At 28.5% G+C, this 21,291-nt stretch overlaps 1 protein-coding gene across 4 annotated transcripts in view; it reads left to right on the top strand.

The window, feature by feature from the left end:
- Positions 1 to 21,291, top strand: part of Usp20-33 (Ubiquitin specific protease 20/33) — a 69,354-nt gene that overhangs the window by 32,636 nt on the left and 15,427 nt on the right. Inside the window, exons 4-16 of one of the 4 annotated variants that reach the window (XM_067285105.1) lie at positions 626 to 836; positions 3,363 to 3,432; positions 3,519 to 3,632; positions 5,415 to 5,493; positions 9,692 to 10,082; positions 10,119 to 10,169; positions 10,269 to 10,471; positions 10,832 to 11,001; positions 12,962 to 13,112; positions 14,969 to 15,083; positions 16,031 to 16,096; positions 18,729 to 18,855; positions 19,653 to 19,722. In XM_067285105.1, the coding sequence (XP_067141206.1) occupies positions 626 to 836; positions 3,363 to 3,432; positions 3,519 to 3,632; positions 5,415 to 5,493; positions 9,692 to 10,082; positions 10,119 to 10,169; positions 10,269 to 10,471; positions 10,832 to 11,001; positions 12,962 to 13,112; positions 14,969 to 15,083; positions 16,031 to 16,096; positions 18,729 to 18,855; positions 19,653 to 19,722 (1,818 nt within the window). Of the gene's footprint in view, positions 1 to 625; positions 837 to 3,362; positions 3,433 to 3,518; positions 3,633 to 5,414; positions 5,494 to 9,691; positions 10,472 to 10,831; positions 11,002 to 12,961; positions 13,113 to 14,968; positions 15,084 to 16,030; positions 16,097 to 18,728; positions 18,856 to 19,652; positions 19,723 to 21,291 lie in introns of all 4 variants that reach the window. The other 3 variants (XM_067285103.1, XM_067285104.1, XM_067285102.1) reach the window with 3 other exon arrangements.

The raw sequence follows: 21,291 nt of genomic DNA, 5'->3' as shown, positions 1-21,291 counted from the left end.
CGGAGATTTCCAAGAAACTAAACATTGAAGGTACATAATTGACTATAAAACATTCCAATAGATATTGTTGCCAAAGATATGGCCTGACGATAAATTGTAACATATTCAGAACTACAATTTCTGGATACGAATGAAATATGTTTTAAAACAATTTGAAAATGTACAATTGCTTTCCATGATGGCCATGTTTTCTGTTTAAATTGAAAAACTTACCATGATTGGCTAGTGTTTTGATCTGTAACATGCGTTCTGATTGGTCCTTACGAGTCAGCCGCTGACATAATCGTACTCAGTGTGAATGCTTTTACTGCTAGTCAGTCCGATTATAGGACCGGTCGGTTGAGTTGGTCATAGTGTGAAACAGCCCTTACCCCTGCCAATGGTCAAACTAGTCCATTGCCTTCCTGGGTAGGTCAGACTGTAAACTTGTTTTTTGGAATTACGTTAAATGCAATAATTAGCTGCATTAATGGGATTCATTCTTTTTGTGTTTTTTAAATTCTACCTTTAAATATATTTTATTCATATATGTGTATATTTATAATGTATTTTATTTAAATTATATGATAGTTTTTCATATTAACTTTTAAATTGACTATTAAAATTATAATTTTGCGATATACAGGCTAGACAAGATCATTCCTTGACTTTAAATCTCACAACACTGCGTGTTTGGTGCTATTTGTGTGAATGTGAAGTATTTTTAGAAAATAATGACCCTCCACTTGCTCCAGGAATTCTGTCATCGCAACATATCTCTGCCAGCAAAGTATATGTTGCAGATATTGATTCCGATGAGGATGAGGAAGGAGAAAATCAAAATCTGAAACCCAGAGGTAAGTTTAAAAATTTAGTTTTCTTTCATTAATGAGAAATAATATTACGGTTGTTATTACCATATTAATAAATTAAAAATAAATATAGTTTAAATCAAGCTACAGACTGGAAATTATTACAGTAGAGCATTGATTATTCGAATATCGATTAACCAAAACATCAGTTAAATGAAAGCGTTTCAGTTGACAAATTTAAATTTCTACTAGTGCTGTGGTGCTGCAATATTTGGCTGTCTTGGGCTACTCCAATATTATTTTTGTTGGTGTGCGTGTTTTAGCCGGCAGCACTGGCGCGACCATGAGAGGGTACTTAAGGATGCGCCAGGATTTGAACGAATTTCAACATGGGATAGGTTAATATATTTTTTCATACATAATCGATTATCCGAACAACCCAGTCCTGAATTGTTTCGGATAATTGACGCTCTACTGTATTATATAATTAACTTTTACTAACTGGTAAAAATTTTTCTTGTAACTAGTTACTTTAGCTTGAAGATGATCTTTAGAAGAGACCAAAAGTACTAGTTATTAATAAGATTATGCTGGTTAATAAATATTAATTATAAAGAAACAATGATAAAAAAATTAAATTATTACAAGATAAACAACAAGATAATTAATATAAATGAACATATAAAATATATTTATGAATATTATTTCTCTTTGAAAGGGAAGTGATGGTCAAATAATACTAATTGTATGCTATATCCAAAGATGTCAGAACCAACTACAAACTGAAATTTATGGGCATTATAAGAAATACTGCATTTTCACGGAATGACCAACGTGTCGGTCTATCCGGGAGGAGACCATGAAATCAGTTATTTCTGTTTGGTTAAAACCAGCATGCTGGTTTAAGTGAGTTGTACATTCCTCTCTAGAGGGCACATTAAAAAAACGAATGAGTTTTTTCTAAAACTAAAATTGTCAGCATTACATCAAAAACTACGACCAATCAGAACTATAACCAATCAGACGTTTTTTGCAACTTTGGACATCAGAGTGCTTTTTGTGTAAATACCTGCAATGAAGTTTCTAAGAAAAGTGATTATGAGTTGCTGCAGAGATCTTGTTTGCATATTGGTAAGACATAGGCAATTTATATATGAAATTGTAATATTTTGTCTTCTTTATAATGATGTAAAATACTCGTAGAATTCCGAAAGTGCTTTAAGTGAATTTTATTGTTATTTGATTCAAAAATGCAAAAATAAACATATTAAATTTAAGAAACACTGTAAATTATCTCAGTTTATACCTGTTAACATCAGCTTTGTATGAAATTTGAGAAGAAGGTGTTATTTTTAAGGTTGGGGTAGATGGTCAGTGCAGCCCACAGTGACTAATTACTACTACTGCTAATGTCAATAAGTCCTTGATTGTTTTATTGTTTTGTAAAAGAAACTCTCTTACTGATTTGAAGCCAGTCAAATTACAATGTTGTTATTTTATTGTACTCAGAAGAATGTCTTCTTCATTGTTTAATTAACAGTTAGTTCTGTTAGATCTGATTAATTTTATATTTTAGTCGCAGTTTAACTGGCATGCTAGAAACCCTGGGGTTACCGTCATTCGGTCTCCATCATTTATATGCAGCATGCCTGTTATTCCACAAAAATATGGTACAAATAATAATTATTTAACAATAATTAATTATTATGGTAAATACAAGAGAAAGAAACATCATACTTCAGAATAGGGACATAAACAATAAGTGCCAGTGTGCATTCTAGTCGACATACCATGCACTAAGTTATAGTCTGTTATAATCTCAAATAGTGTATTTCTACTTCAGCAGATAGATGCCTTGGACCAAATAGATTTGATATGCTGTTTCTGAAATCTCATGTGGAAATCTGGGTTGTCTGTAAAATTGAAGATCAAAATATTTAATTTTTAATAATATAAATATATAAAGATATTCTTTATTTTAAAATATTTAATAAGAATGAAAGAAATATAGTTGATTTTTCTGTTGAATTGAAATATTTAAAAGAAATTTCAGATGTAATTGAAACAAATCTTTATTAATATATGCAAATTTTTGTGTTTAACCATTTTCAATCTTTATCTGAGCTGTTTACATGCCAAATTGATTAACTCCATTAATATATTTTTGGGATAATAATAATTATTATTGTATTTTTCGCATAACCAATTTTATACGTTATTACATCAAAGCGTAACTTTATACATAACGATATGTAAAAATACATTCTACAATGTTTATTTAAATTTAAAGTTCAGAAGCAATTTACAAAAAAATATATTATCATTTTCTCTATTTTTTATTTCGTGGAATTAATTGATTTGGCAAATGAGCGACTCATATCATTAATTACAGATGAATACAGAGTTTCAAATTTAGTCAGTGGTGTATATATGTAAAACTAAACAATTCAAAGTCACAAGAAAGACTTATCGAAATTATTTAAAAGTATTATGAATCTATCATTGTTAGTTATTTTTAGTGCATTAAATATTTAATTCAAATAATTTAAAGTAATTGTTTTTTAATACCAGGTTTAACAGGGCTACAAAATCTTGGAAATACTTGTTATATGAATGCAGCAATACAAGCACTTTCTAATTGGTAAGTAACATATAAGAAGAAAATCAGACATGCATTTAATTTAACAAATATTCAGATATCTACATTGTCTTTTTGCATATTTTTAGTCCACAGCTTACATCTTTCTTTCGTGATTGCGGTGCATTTGTTAGATCCGACAAAAAGCCAGGCTTAGCAAAAAGTTACATGAGATTGATACGAGAAATTTGGCATAAAAGAAGGTAAGAATTTAGAACATTCTAAAAATCAAATTAATATTAAAAATTATTTTTTCCTGTATGTATCCTGGAAACCTTACTGTAAAAATATAAACAAAGTTACAACACAAAATGATTAAATAATTTTAATTAAATTGATATTAATTACTCTCCTATACTGGAATATATTGCTTGAAAACAGACAAAATGCCTAAACCATCATATATTACTTCAAATTAGCACTTGTATAATTTAAATATAAAAGTGCTAATTTGCTTTTAGTACGTAATTTAAATTTAACTTTATAACTGTTAAATTTTCGTAATATTTCAAATGTTTAATAATTAAAATAATTATTGCAAAATAATATATGCAAAATAATTAACAATTATGTTCTTTTCTGTCATTCTGTTCCATGTTCTAACTGATGAAGCCTTAGTAATAAAAACTTTATCAGTTAGATGGAAACTATACTCTTATTTATATTTAATATATTTTTTATTTTTGCCATTGATAAAGTGCTAAATTTCTCAAATTTATTACCTTTTAATTGCTTATCATATTGTCTCTATTAGAAGACCAACTCCCACCATTTTTCTATTTCTTTGGTTCTAAATTGTCCTAATAGAGGCATTTTTTATTATCATACTAATTTTATTTTAAATTGAGAAACCAGTTTATCAATACACAGTAAACAGTATAAATGCATAAAAACATTGTAGATATATATATATATATAATATACAATAAATGAGGGTCTTAAATCACTTAATAGAAGCCCATGTTTTGGAAAATGTTTAAGTCCAGGCTTCTAATGGTGACAATATTATATTTTATATTAATTTTCATTTTATCAATAACATCTTCAGGAATTAACAGACAACACTGTTCAAATAAGTTAATTGTTTCTTGTTTCTTGTTCTTAAAATATGTAAAGATCTTACATGATTTATATTTAACATGAAAAAATTTTCCTAATTTATTATTGGAGATCTATGGGACACTTTTATAGTTTCAATTCAAGTTATCAATACAAAATTTATTTTAAAAATACATATAAAGATGCAATACTTAAAATGGTAGATGATTGCATTGATGACAAGACAGCATATCATATTAGATTGTAAAAGTCACTAATACTATAAATTTAAAAAAAAATAATCTGTTGTTGAAGTTTTGATGTCCAAATTGTGGATATTAATTATTTCATTAATTTGAATGTGAACTCTATATCTTTATTATTTAAAACATTTAATATTCTACATTTAAAAATACACAGATATGTGCATGCATCCATATGTCACGCACATACTACGCACAGTTGTTATAAATATAATAATCCAGTCCAACAGTATTTATTATTGATTGAATGGGATTCAAACTAATATAATTTACCTGAATTTTCAGATTTTTTATTCAAAAATAAGATTTGTTTTATCCTTTAAATTTTTTAATGAAATTAAAGTAATGTTTGAGTTGTGATAAATGCTGCCGATTACATTTTCTTTATAATTGAGAAAGTTCTTATCTAATTGTTTTTGGTTTAAAAGAAAGAAAAAAAGCATTTTGTCTGACTATAAATTTTAAATTTTGAAAAATATTTAAATGATGATAAATGTAATTTTTTACTTAAACTATTATATGCTACAAATAATTTTGATTCAGTTTTTATTTAGTCAATAATTAATGAGATAGCAAATAGCTGTCTATTTGACATTGAACATTGAGGGGGGGAAATTAAAATTTTTTTCAATAATATGAGTTGGAAATTGATTTATTTATATAGAAAATTTTGTATTTCTTTAGACCTAGTTATGTAGTACCATCAGCAATTGCCTATGGAATAAAATTTGCTTTTCCTGTCTTCAGAGGCTATGCTCAACAGGTACGATTGTATTGTAATTAATAATTTAAATTTATATGAAATTAATTATTTAAGAATATAACTACAAAATACTATTTTACCGAGGATAATAAATATTAAAATACACAAAGTAGATTAATACAAAAGCATCTTAGCTTTTTTGAGTTCTTTCAGAGATGCTAACGTAAATCGATTGGATTGAATGCATTTTCCTTGGAGGGAGGCAAGAGAAATCAGTTGCTATACAGTTATAAGAATAATAAAATAATATATGTCATGATAGATAAAATATTAAATAATATATACAAAAATATAGTTTATTTATTAACAATTGAAACAAATTATTGATTAGGAGTTGGAATGAGATTCAATAGAGTGAAACTTTCCAGAAAGTTTTTTGAGTGGGAATTATTTCAACTCTTTTTTTTTTAACTCAAGACCATCTGATTTAATAATTTGTGTTTTACTTATTAATACAGTATCACATTTAAAATTGGCCCGATTGAGATGATGCAACATAAATTTTATAGGGGATATTTGAAAGAGAACGAAACTAATTCCAGAACTATATGCAAACTGAAGGATAGCATTTGCAGAAGCATTTGAAGCTATCAACATCAATATTTTCCATAAGTTTCAATCTGAACATGATTATAATGCACAAAGATCTCACTTTTAGTATCTTTTGTAAGTTTCTGTACATTTAAATAATGATAAAGTAAAGTCTCTAACAAGTGTCCTTGCCCAAACTCATTTTTATCATTTGCAGCGAGTGGACTGATTTTATGTGAGATGCCTTATATATAAAATTTTTAATGTTTTATTCAATCAATATCTTGCACATTGTTATTATTACTAGCTGATCTGGCAGTGCTCCGGTTACGAGATTGCTAGTCATCTGTCAGAATTACTTTGTTTGCTCTTTTTGTTCTTCACAAGAAAAAATTAAAGAACACTGATTTATCTTAAGAAAAGTATGAATTAGCAATCCACCAATGGAAATGTTGAACAGATTCAAAAACATGTGGTTTTGCTAGTTGTGATTGTACACATTGAATAACTACTTCTGTCAACAAATTTTGAGATCTTACTTTAATTCCTCTCTTAGTGAAATCATAAATTTTTTAATTTTGCATAAAGGTTCATAAAGGTTAAAAATTTTCTCTCGAATGATAAAAAAAGAAATAAGTTTTAGTAGAGAACTATGTAAAAAAAACAATTTAAAGTGATATATTTCAAGAGAGAATACTTTCAATATTTTAAAGAAATATTGATGGGTAAGAATAAGTTGTTTTAAGTACTTTCAAAATATTCACACATTAGGTTTTATCTCAGGAGCAGTAAAGTAAAATAATAGTATTTATGTAAAGAAATGATGATTAAATGATAATGTAATAACTGAATATGAAGTTGCGTGTGTTGTGTTTTTGGTGATGAATTGGTCTAAGTAATGATGATGTAGATTCATTTGCTAAAGTGAATTTTTGTGGTTGTTTGGAAGAAATTTGTGGTTTTACAAATTTTTCAATAAAATATGATGGAACAGATGTAGGAAAGTATATTAAAAAAAAAAAAATAAATAAATTTCCTAAAGTTAAGAGAAAAGATTGCAAAATTTAATGACTATCCACCAACCAAAGCCGAACACAATTGGGCGAGATATGGCTATAATACTAATAATTTAATAGACAATTTGGCATTAGAGGTAGATGTTAGGTGCCATCTGGTTGATGGATAGCTTTACATGTATCGGGTGTAGTGAAGATGTTTGAAATTTAATGACACCATGTATCCAAACACTAATGTGTTTACAAATGCCTTACAAAGATGGTATGGCAGTGCCAAAAATTAAAATTTTCTTTTATTTAAAGATTACATGTTGATGGAATGTGTGTATCCCAACCAAAATCAAAGCATATTGCAGGAAAGCTGTGATTATGTGCTGTTTTTGTATGTATCTGTATTTAAGAATTTCTTGACTAATGACATGTTTCGTATTGCAACTTTCTGTAGTATGATATAGATGCTGTTATGAAGCTCTAATCTTACAAGATTTTTGTGTTATGTATGTGATATTTAAGAAAAGACTATTGGTGCAATAAGTACATATTCATTCGCCATACATGCTCTTCTTTCTTTTTTTTCTGAGTAATTTAGTGTTTGTGTGTATTGATGTGTTTGTTCTGCAACTTGTTTGATACATTTAAGCATTGTTTATGAAATAAGATAGTTGTGCATAATTATGGCAATCCCCTGTTCTATAATAATATATGGGTATTTTTGTATGAATTTGTCATGTATTGTCTATAAACTGTCATGTTATTTTAAAGTTTGGTGATGATTTAGTAGGTACAGATGATGAATTTGTTTGTGTCTTAAATCTGTTTCATCTGTTGATGTGATTTTCTGGCTTTGATGATCAGTGACTTGGTTGCTGCTGAAGCATTATTATTATTATTATTATGTTATGAATGCCGAACTCAGCCAATACTAGTGCCAAGTGCTATGCCGGACTAAAGTTAAGGCCAAGGCATGTCATTGTGTTGGGAATAAGTAGTGGATTTTGTATTAATTTGCCTGTAGAAGAGTTTTCCATTGTTTGTGAATAATTTTTTTTGTTGTTTTCATACATAGCAAATTTTGTAATGTTGAATCATTATGCTTTGGCTTCACGTTTTTGTTTCAGTGTGTCAGTGTATTCTGCGATGTGAACATTGTGTTATTCGTGCTTTGTGTGTGTTTTAATCGTCTTGAGAAGTTTTTATAGTTGTTTCGTTAATTTAGGTGTTGTTTTGTTATTAGAATATTGTGTCAGCCTGCCTTGCTGCTGTCTAATATTGTTTATTTGTGTTTCTATTCTTCTTTGCCATTCAGGCCTTTGAAGTGTTTTTGATTTGTGCGCTTCTGTCTGTGGATGCAGTTTTAGTCTATGGTAGGTCACTACTATGACTGCACCTGCATAGACTAGTGTGTGAATGTCTGAGAGAGTAGAAATAGAATGAGTGCAATCTTGTAATATGTAAGTGTTCACATAGTATAGAGTTTTCCCTACTAATTTATAAGTGTTGATTTTGGGAATGCATGGCCATTGTGCAGGATCAGTGCTTGTAAATTTTGTGAGTGCTTCCTGGAAAAGAAGCCTGAGAATATGAATTAAACCTGAATCTATTTCAGGCAGTGAAGAAGTGTTGATATTGTCAGCTCAGTGAAAATAGCAGTGGCAGAAACAGCATTGTCAGTGCAAGTACCTTGATGAATCTGAAGGATTATATGATCGCTATTGATGTTGACAGTATTTGTTGATGTAATTCTTTTGCAATTTGCTGTGTGATATGTTCTAGTGTTGTTTGTGTTATAAGGTTGTTATGTATAATTGTTCTTTTTTGATTCATAACCTTTTGTATAGTGACAGTGAGATGAGGATATTGTTGTGAGAACAGGTAATGTAACTGTTGTCTTTATGCTCTCATGCCTGTTTCAAATTTTGTGATGTGTAGTAAATATGGATGATAAACTTGTCCATTTCATCTGTTGACATGGTTTACCTGCTTTAGTGGTCTGTGGCTGGATTGCCTTAGAAACATCAAGATTAGGCCAGTTTCCCAAAACTGGTGTGGACCCTGCAATAACCATACTTGGACCAATGATACTTTCACCACTGATGGCCAAGGGAGACTGTGACGTATTTTTCGAACGTTAGCCTCTGCCTAACTCATGAGTGTGGACCTTGTTAATCTGGATGACATCCGAGCTGGTATTACATTTGGATTGTGTTATTACCATCGTTTGATCTTCTACAGATGTGGGTTTAGTCACACTTAGCTTCATTTTTCCCCACATCTCACTCATATGGGTGACACTATCAGGAGCAGACGCTCCAGCTGGCATAGCTCTGTGGTTCATCAGAATACTGAGCTCTCTCACCACAGCAAGGTGGTGACTTGTGAGAGAGATGATAATATTATTGCAACTATATTCAGTTCCACCTATTTATGCTAGCAACTCTGAAGACAAATTCAAAAGAATTGAAAAATCTTAAGTTTCTTTTGTACCATTTATTACTTTTGTTTTAATATTTTTTCCTGTGTTAATTTGAAAATGCATTGTTTTGAAATTATTCTACTTATGGAGATTTATTTTGTAGGCATAACTTTCATATATTATTTACTTGTTAAATAATTTCAATGAGAAAATTTTATTTAATTTGTTGTATTATCAGGATGCTCAAGAATTCCTCAGATGCTTTATGGATCAGTTACACGAAGAACTAAAGGAGCCAAAAATTGAAGTCGAATCATGTGGCGCTATGTCTCCTGATAGTCCAGAAGAATTTGATAGTTGTCAAGGTGAATCTGCATTAGGTGTTTCTGAAGATTCCAGCCAATCAGAAGCAGAATTTGAGACATGTGATTCAGGATTAAGTAGCGAAAAAAGTTCGTGTATAGAAGATTGTGTAGAACACAGAGAAGGTTTAGTTGCAAATGAAGACGACTGTCAAGATGCTTCTTTACTTATTAATTCTAACCAAGAGGGACATATGCAAAATCAAATGCCTAATTTTCATTCACATCCATCAAATAAATCAACAGAAGTTAATAAAGAAAAGGAAGGTTATAATTCTGTTCGTAATCTTCCATCCAAGGAAGATTATCGCCATTACGGGGGTATCGATTGGTCATCTGATTCAGGAGTTCAAGGTAATCATTCTGTAGATATTTCGGATGTGGGAAGCTATTTGGAGGGAAAAACGTCACCTGCTTCAAGATCTGGGGAATCTAAAAAAGCTAATTATATAGGTATAAGTAACAGGCAACAACTTGATTCTCAGCGCCAGACAATACAAAGAAATTCCACCACCATTAGACAAATTCAGAGTCAGAATCAATCGTTTGCTAAGATGGGACCAAGGAAGAAGAAACCTGTACAGTATCATAGTGTTATTTCAGATATTTTTGATGGGAAGATAGTTAGTTCAGTGCAATGTCTTACATGTGATACAGTAAGTATTCAATTTATCATTAGTTTTATTTTAAAGTAAACATAACATTATATTTAGTTTTTTCCTTAATAAATTTCTATTTTAAAATAATTTAATACATTTAAATATACACAGTTGATTCTATTAATTTAGGAATAAAAAAGTATATTAAGAGAGAGAATTTTATACATACAGATTTATTATTTGGTTTTAATATTTTTAGAGAAATTTGTTATCTGAGAAATTATAAATTTTATATTGTAGGCCTATACATTAGATTATTTTTCAATAAATTAAAAATATACAAACAAAGTAATAGTAAATTATAACGATTGATATACCAGTACATATTTCTTAATTTATTTGTTAACTATATTACAGTTATCGACAACAAAAGAGACATTCCAAGATCTTTCTTTACCTATTCCTGGTCGTGATCATTTACACATGCTTCATGCTTCTCATAATAATCAGCAAAAGGGAACCAATGCGTGTACAGATGTTTATAGTAACAGGAGTTGGTTAGGTTCTATGCTTGATTGGATCATAAGGTTTGTAAATTTTCACAAAATTCAAAATAAATCAATATTGAAAGAATATAAATGTATGAAATTTTAATTAGTATTGAAAACAGTTACAATTATTTTTAACCAAAGTTACAAATTTAATCAATGTTTAACCTCTTTCATTATTACAATATTAACTCAAATTATTAGTTGGATCCACTAGCTACTAGATCATATGATTTATTGATTGAGATTAAAGTGATCTTTTAGAAAATAACAACAATCATATTTGCGTTTTCATAATTTCCGAAGTATGGTTTATTAAGATACTTGTGATAGTAAAGTTGCTAATGAAGTGTGATACATAATTAATAAAATTAAGACACAATGCATTGCATATTGATTTATATTAACTTTATTATTTAGATAAAATTTTCATTCATCAACAATAATTAATGTTTGATCTTAATAAACTATATAATAAGTAGTTTAATTTAAAGTATGGTTAAATTGAATAAGTTTAAAAGGTTTATTGACTTCATTAATTACATTTAAATCCACACACAGAAAATATTGAAAATTTCAAGGATTTTCTGATTCCTTGCCAATTTTTCAGTGGTTTTTTTTTTTTTTTTTGTGTAAATTTAGAATGGATATGATTAGACTGAGTAGAAAAATAGTTATAATTGTTGATAATAAATTTATTGTTAACAGTTATAACTTTTCTTTTTTAACATTAAGTTTTATAACAATAAATTAGCTGACAAAAAATAGTCGTCGTAGCTATAAATACATTGTAATTCTTTAGAGTGGCTTCTGAGATCCCTGGACCTTAACCTTTTTGATTTTTATCTATGGAGACACTTAAAGGCTTTGGTGTACCAGGAAAAAATTCAAAGTAGGATCACCTAAAGAAACTCATTCAAAGACCAGTTAAGTATGTGACATCTAATGTGTTAAAAGGAATTCAACTTGAATGGGAGAGATGCTTAGAAATGGCCAGTGTGTGGAGTTTTATAAATAAAGTCACATTTTTTTAAAAAGTGTTAAATTTTCCCATGTATTGTGACTTTTTGGACATTTTGTATATTAGAATTCAGTCGATGCAATAGTAAATTTTGTAGACATTAATATGTTTACAAAAATCAATCATTACAAATATTAATTTTGCTGGTACATCTGTCTATCAAAATACATTAATTTAATAAAATATGGGCTGATATTTTGGACCCTGAGATCTGTGTTATATCATCATCGCAAGTATATAATCAAAAGAAGACTCTAACACTGTTTTATAGAATCTGTTTTTATACGGTCTTACTATTTGAAGAAAGAATAAACAGACACAGTTATATCCTTATACAACAGATTATATAAAAAAGAGTAAATTTTTCTTATATAATTTGTCAAACTGTACTTCCAAAATGAAAACATCCAAATATTTTTAATGCTGCATTTTATGATGTACCATCATTAAAACAACTTTGTACTATATTTAACAATGATCAGATTATTATGTAAAATAACTTGATGATTGAAGATATCTCAAAAGAAAAGTTTTAGTGCTCTATAATGAAAATGACAATATAGGGACAGGGACAGACTGAAATGGTCTATTTGAATTGCTGTGTTTTACTGTAGTCCACGTTCAATACAGTTCTAAATTTGCTGTGAAACAATATAGATGCTTGGTTGTTCAATATGTCTGTAATCTATAAGACCTATATTTATATAAACTTTCTAATTAGGAAGATTAAATGATAGAACAACTTTAAGATGTAAACATTTAAAGGGGTATATATAAGATTTACTTCTGTTTGTGATAAAAACATCTGTTACTGTAATTTCTTACATATGACCCACATCTGGTGCATAACTGCAAAAATTTCTAGAGCATACAGCCTTTCACTTGTTTTTAAATTGACTTTAAAACATGGTTAATGTGTAGGAAATTACGGTACATCTAACTAATTTTAGTATTAATAAATTTTCTTATTTTCAACAGTTGGTTTTGGGGACCCACCATAAGCCTGCAAGATTGCTTGTCTGCTTTCTTTTCTGCAGATGAATTGAAAGGTGATAATATGTACAGCTGTGAGAAATGTAAAAAACTAAGAAATGGCATAAAATATTCCAGAGTTTTGCAGTTACCCGAGGTAAAATGTTGTTAAAATTTTTTAATTTTTTTTAAGAGGATTTGCTATATTATAAGAATCAGTTTCAATCATATTGTTATAAATTTATATTTAATTAGCTTTAACTCTTGTACTATTGCAGGGTCAACGGTGACCCACTCCCTATTTCTGTCATATTTTTTAGAAAAATGTTTGTAATTTTTTTTTTTGTGACTTTTAATATTTTTTATCAATTGAACTAGTCCTAAAGGGATTTTCTGCCAGAGGCTTTATTTTACAAGTTACATTAAAACTCACATCTGTTACCATGGGTCAACTGTGACCCCAAAGTTAATCTTTTTATTTTGATTAGTCTCAGTGTTTCTTTCTCATATTATATGTGGTGACTTTTGTGTGGAATTGTTAAATATTCATTAATGATTGTTCCTTATTGTGTCCTAAAATTTCCTGATTATTCTCAGATGAATCATCGTTTGACAAACTGCTGGAATTATACTGTTCCTCAACTTCTGTTATAGCAATATCATCATCATCATCATCATCATCTGAGTGATCATCATAATTATCATACAAGATGTCTTCTTAATCACTTTCATAGCTATCACCCATTTTCTTGAAGAACCAATTGCAAATTCAACTGCCCATAATATTAGAGTTCTCCAGTTTGGTGCCAAACGAATATGACTTAAATAAACATCTCCAATAGGACAAATGATTGCATCTTCCGCTAGGTAAAATAGAAAACAACAAAAACTGGTTGTCTTTTTCAACATTCTCAACATCACTACTCTAAATATTTTTATAATATGGATATATATGAATCCAATTTGGAATGAAAAAGAGGTTTAGGGAAAGGTTATTTCTCTTGGAAATAGCAGAATCACTGGCAAGGAAGTCTAGCAAAAATACCAAAACTGCTGCCCTACCAGAGAGGGGATGAAAACTTGGCCAGTGTTTGATCTATGTCAAAATATAGAAAGCATTCAAGTTGTTTTTCTAAATGTGTACACTTTTTATGCTCTGAACATCTGATCTGTGTTGAATTTGCTCAAGAATACAATATTGAAACTGTCAAAAAGTATCTTCTTGAAAGGACAATTTCAGAAGTACTACATCAAGTCATTATGCCGAGGAAGAAAAAGAGATTTTATATTTATGTGTATGGTTTTTTTATTTGTGTATAATAAAAAATAAACATGTAACATAACATTTAATACTTTCAGTGGAAGTCTAGATTAAATTGTAAAATCAAAAAAATTACTTAAATATATTCTTAAAAAGTATTGGGTATTGACCCCATGGTATTTAGTGTAACAATAAAAAGTTGGTAGTACAAGGGTTAAGCATTTGAAATGTATTAACACTTACAATATTACTTAAGGACTAATAACTATTATATTATTTAATGACATTTCTTTCTCCTTTAGTATTATTATGAAGAATTGTTTAGGTTTTAAAAATAATTGTTATACTTCTGAAATTTGATATCATTTTATATAATCAGAGGCTATGTATAAAATAAAACCTTCCATTTGTGACTGCTCTTAGGGAAAATTAAAAGTGGTCACATATGGGAGTTGGCACAAAACAGAAAATGTTATTTATAATCTTTATTTCAACATATAGTATTAAAGAATTTGCAACAACTTACAAAGACGACAAGAAAGTTTATTCAACATTTAAGATATTTTAAGCAAGTAAATATACATATCAAATTTATATGCAGTTTCCAAAGTTATTAAATATAAGTAAAGTTTATAGTTTAATTATTATTATTATTATCAGAAATATGACAATAATTACAATATATAGTATTTTTTATATGAATTATATATATATATATAAAGAATATTGACACATTTAATTCATTCATTTAGGTTCTTTGTATTCACTTGAAACGTTTTAGACATGAAGTCATGTTTTCTTCTAAAATAAGCAGCAATGTTTCTTTCCCTCTTGAAGGATTGGATATGTCTCCATTTCTCCATAAAGGTATCAAGTTTTAAGTTCCATTTATTATTTATAAGTTAATAATTATAAAAACTAAGTGATTTATAAGATACAAAATTGTAATATAGCAGAATCAACTAATTATAATCACTTCAGAACTTGCCCGTACTGACGACGATAACTGACTGAAAATATGTGCGATAAGTAAATAAGATTACAATTCTGGATTTAGTGATTCTGACATTAAAAAGACATGTTAAAACAATTAAAAGTTGTATAAGTTTAAGATTTAGTAATTTATCTAGCATTGTTTGCTTGCCATTTTTTTCTATAACACTATCTTTAATAATAGCAAACCTATAGATATACTGTTAAAACTGATGCAATAAATGCAAACATTTAAACTAGTGTACTGTGAGAAAACAATGTTTAAAACACTGGTTAAGACTGACTAATGATAATGATTGTATATATCCTTGAGTAGGGTTGGACTTAATGATGATTTTACTTGTTATTAGCATTTACAATATTTTTATTAAACCCCTCCCTATCCTGAAAATTAAGTTTTTTGCCATTTTATAAGAATAATAAAATATAAAAAGTTTTTTAAATAAAATAATTAAACAGATGGCACCACAAAATGTTGCCGGGAAAGTTAAGCAACTCATTGCAGGATTTTTGTTTTTACTAAGACTTAATAAGAATTTGTTTTTAATTAATATAATTTAAGTATTATAACCAATATATATTATATATATAACAATTTTATAATTTTTCTATTCATATTATTGTAAAAATTCAATTTTAAATGCTCTTTAACTTTTAATTTATTCTTAGCATTTAATTTTCTTTTAAGGGGAAAAACATAAAATTAGAATTTGAACATACTGAATTATTATTTAACCTAATAAGATTTTATATTGAATTTTTTTACATTAAATTGTTATAAAATTTAAATAATAGACTTAGAATTACTAATTTGATATTAGATTGTTCAAGAGGAGTTACTACCTATGATCTTGTTGCCGTTATATGTCATCACGGCACTGCTGGTTGTAAGTATAATTTTTTTAACTAAACAAATTAAGAACATAAAATTTTTTAATTATTTTGAGATATTAAACTTCCGAAAGATATACCTGTGTATTTTAATTTATGCTTTAATTTCTTTCCATAAATATTTCGAAAATTTATGATGGAAATTAAATGCGACTATTATATAATATATTTAGCAATTAAATTTTGGTATTGATTTAAAGCACTTTCTATCAATTCTTGTGCATAATGTTCTAAATACCTTGACTTAATATCAGTTATAAATGCAATAAAAATTGTGTGTATCAATTAAAATTTATTAACATTAATTTAGAATACATGGTTAATCACGGCGACATTAATAATTCTGTTAAATTATTTTAAATTATTTTTTATCGTTTTAAAATTGTATAATTATCTGGTTTTCCTATGAGGGTCTTTGGTGGTTTGGCAATACAGTGCCGAACTATTGAAAGAATAAACTGGGATTGAATCCCCAAGGGCTGTGAGTTTAAGATCTATCTAACTTTTTTTCCCAATTGAGTTAGTGTCGGTGTGGAGCTATCTATCCATCTACTTTTCTGACTGAGTCGTGAACAGAGTGGTCTTACACATTCTCCTCAATGCACCTTTGTAGCATGCTTTAAGAGACTCTTGCTTTTTTCCAATTAGAAAGTTGTTTTTCCATCTATTGCTTGTATAAATGATTATAAATATTGAAAAATAACTAAAGTAATTATTCTACTCCATTAAATCTGTTTTTAAATAAAGGTTCGATTTAATTGAAGCCTCTTTGCAAATTTATTTTACAAATTTTGTGTTTGAAAAACTAATTTTATAGGTTTTTGTTTGACTAAAATGCATATTGAGTTGATGTTGAGCATGTGTAATCTTGAATACAATTTTTGAATAGCTATAGAATTTGATTTGATATATGTGCAGTTAATGTTTTTATCTAAACAGAATACAACGTTTCAAATTACAGTGCTTTAATCGGTCCGAGACTGAACACTGCAACCAATAATAAAAAGTAGCTTTATTCACTTATTATGAGCTTGCTGTTTGGAACTAACCATACAAAGACTAAGATAGTTACTGTTTCATAAGCATTTTATTACTAATCCTTCTGTCAGATATGCATTTTGGGCACAGCTCCTCACCAGTGTGACCTATTCGGATATCAGTATATATGAGTTACTATATTTAACAATACATTAATTATCTTATCTTTACATAAAATTTTGAATTTGCTTAACTAATACTACAATTATTAATTTCAACTCTAGATATAATTCTTAAAATTAAGATACAAATATTAAAATTATTAACTTCATATATGGGTAAATGGAATATGCATATGTTTTAAAATACAAACATTAAAAAGGTAAAGTTATTTACATATTATAAAAATACTAAATTATAAAATAATGTTATAATTTGACATTAAAAGTACCCGTGTATAATTCAATGTTTTGTGTATATCTATGTCCAGCAGTATTACAAGTTCCAATCTTGTGGGTTTAAAAGTATGGCATATTATGTTACAAGATAATTTTGGTGAATGTACCTGTGCATATTATACATATAAAAGTTAGAGATAAATCTCAAGTGCATCATAATTATATGAAGTTAGGTGAATAAGTTGTGTAGAAAGGAATCAGAAGAGCAGCCTATAGCAGTCCAGTAAGTTGTCCCAGATTTTACGGATGCATAATTAATCTTCAATTACAATGACCAAATAGAAGGACAGGATAACCTCTCACTATCATTCGTCTGTCAGTACATACATACATAAAGCTCTCATACATAACAAATTCAAAATACAAGAAATCGACAGTATTAATTTTTTTATTACCAGTCACTGTTTTAATTTAAATTGCCTCCAGCTGATTTCCTATTGATTTTGCTATGTAGATATAGAATTTATATATCAAAGCCTTTGTATTTTTGCCTGACAACAAATATATAATGAGAGGGCTGAGATGTTTCTCAGAAGGATCAGAAAATGGTTTTTTTCTGTATTTTTCGGGCACAAAATAAACTGCCGAATAAGTTTAAATTGTCAAAGAACATAGCATTCTGGGCTGTCTTAGTGATAAGTGTTCAATATTGTAATGATTTGCAGACCAGACATCATGACTACCTCATGTGGCAATCACAAGAGACCTCTGTGACATCAGAGCAGAAAGTCGCCTCCTTATTCATGCAATCATGTGACAAAAAGGAAAATTGTATGTGTATGGTAGCAGTTTTTTCAGGGTCTGCGATGAGTGGAAGAAATATTTTTGATTGAAATTTTTATACAGTCAGATTGATAACATGTAGTTTGAGGATATCACAGAAGCACAAGCAAATAAGTCAATTTGGTGAGAAATACCTACAAAAAAGGAAGCTAGTACATGTGGAAAATTGCTGCTACTACATATGATTATGGGTTAATTCTGGAATTTGACAGAATTTATGAATCTGTACACTGTATGGATTAAGGCTCAATGATTAACTTATATTAAGAAATTGATATGTTATAGTTCCTGATAATATGATAAAAATGTTATATTATCAATTACATTATTGATTTGTTTTTCAAAAATAAAACAAAATTGAATTTTAATTTTTTACATAAAATAACTCAACTTTCTTTCATTTTTATAGCTGGTCATTATACAGCTTATGGATTAAATTACTTAAATGAGCAATGGTATGAATTTGATGATCAATGTGTTACTGCTGTTGATCCTCAAGTTGTGCAAAATTGTGAAGCATATGTTTTGTTCTACAGGTCAGTATTTTTCTCTTTCAATTTTTTAAAAGTCAATGTTATAATACACATACAGGTATCCTTTGTACAACATGGTTTCACTCTAACACTGTTTAAAAATTGGAGATATCTCTCATACAATATGACTTTCAATTTCACTCTAACATGGTTTCAAATCCTCCGTACAAAATTTCACAATTTTTAATTGTAATCTTCCCTATTCAAGTAATCGTGCATATCGTCTCAAATTTTCCCACGGATTTTAGAATATTGAAATTTTCAAAGTATTTTGTACTTTTCATCAGGTTTACTGTAATGAAAACTGATAGAACAATTTTTTTGTTCCATGTCCTAGCTTTCTTATCAACCAAGTGACATTGTCATTGCTTTCAGACTTTAGCCTTTAAAACTGCCATTATGTTTTCTTTTTTATAGATTAATCTTTGTATTTAGCAAAGTTTATTTAAATATTTTTAGGTAAGTGTTATTAAACTTCTTTTAACTGTAGGTATTACTTACCTACATTTGTAAAAATGACAAATGAAATACGACTGTATCTCATTACTCGAACAAGTCGGTGTTCAAACACAAATTCTGGAAAAAGTCACTCAGTACTTTACCGAACAAATGTTACCCACTAGAACATTTTTTGAGAGATCTTACACCAACAATACAACTGTATTGTTGGTGTATTTACAGTTAAATTGGTTAATGTTTATTACTTTGCACTTAAATTTGTAAATTATAAAAGATTTAAAAATTATCTTTAAAATTCCATATGACATAGAGTAAAGGAAGTTTTTTGTATACTTTTACAGAAAATCTTCAGAAGAAATGATAAAGAAACGTCAAAGAGCAATTGAATTAATGGAAAGAAGCAAAAGAGAGGTGTGCATCATATTTTATCTGTAATAAAAATGTAAAATTATTGTAAAATACTTGATCAAATACCATGTATATCAAATAAATTATTTAAGTTTTAAGATACAAAATTAAAAAACTTAATATGATTGTCTCAATGAATTTTTCTACAATATGCAGTATGAAGAAAATAAAATAATAGAATTCAGAAGCAATCCCAAGTTCTTATAAATTTACAAAAATTCTACTTTATTGGAATAATTATTAACAAATCTCACATTCATGAGCAGGTTCAGATTGCTAAAATCTTTGTTTCGGGGTGCAAACCGTTTTTAAAGGAAATTTATCTTTCCAATACATCTGAACTACGACAGAACCAAAATTCAAACTTTATGAATGTAATCATTCTAACTATAATAGACTGGAGATTCAAACCCACAACTACCACTTAACATTCGGTTGCACTGTCAGTTACACTACTTGGACTCCTGACCTGATCTTTCCTTCCGACTTCCTTAACTAGAAACACATCTGCAAGGTAAGCAGGAGTTGCAGGTTTGAGTCCTATTCCGGGCCATTCCTTTCTTACAGAATATTCTTCTTCTTCGTCTTCTTTAATCCAGTTTATATGGAGATTCTAGCCTGTTGGCCTTTTCTCCGATGTACACCACTTTACGATTATGCAAAGCGGTTCGATCAATATACAAAACGTTCTGATGCCTCCACGTGCTGATGAGGAGGAAGGTCTGCGTGTGCCCAATAAATAGGTGTGAGTGTCCGGACGACAATATTCTAGACGGGGGTGATGACAAATTGCTTGCTTGGAATATTGAGCATTTGAAATTGAACTCTTTTTGTGGTTTGAATGTATTGGAAGAGTAAAGTTCCTTTATTTGTGTTTCTTCCCTAAAGATGGACTTTAGCAATCCAAAAAATGCTTGGAATTAAGATTTGTTAATTATTTCTCCAATAAATAACTTTTTTTGTAACTTTAAAATAAGAAAATTTATGAATAACAATTAAAAATAATTATTATTACTTATTTTATTTTAAAATAAATACTAAGTGAATTTCTATTTGAATGTTAAATATACGTAAACAATTAACAAGCCTGATACTAATATACAGATATTCAGAGTTTTATTGTACTTCAGCTAGTACATAATTAAAGAAACTAACTAATTTGGCCTAAAGGTAGCTGGTTGGGTTATTCATCTTTAGGACAAATTACTTAGTTTAATTACTATATAATCCAAAAAAAATCCAACAATTGGATATTTTCAAATGTTAAGAATGTTTTTAAAACTTTGCATATGATTATATTTGGATGGTTTTAAAATAATGTGCATATATTTTTTATGAAAGCCTACTCTTCTTATTACACACTATATATTATGAAGTAAGTAAATAACCAGGCACTATCATAGTTGGGCAGCAGGCTTAAAACATTTGTTATAAATTTATTCCATTGTGTTTCTTATACAGTAAGAAAAACTATGCTTTTTGTAAAATTTTATTATTTAAAGATTATGATACAACACGCACACGTATACTGTATCATATTTATCATCAGGACCTGTCAGAGATTGGGTATGA

This window comes from Centruroides vittatus, unplaced genomic scaffold (genome assembly GCF_030686945.1).
Source record: "Centruroides vittatus isolate TY-2023 unplaced genomic scaffold, ASM3068694v2 scaffold_1519, whole genome shotgun sequence".
In the NCBI taxonomy this organism is placed as follows: domain Eukaryota; kingdom Metazoa; phylum Arthropoda; class Arachnida; order Scorpiones; family Buthidae; genus Centruroides; species Centruroides vittatus.
This window is presented reverse-complemented; position numbering and strand designations above follow the sequence as displayed.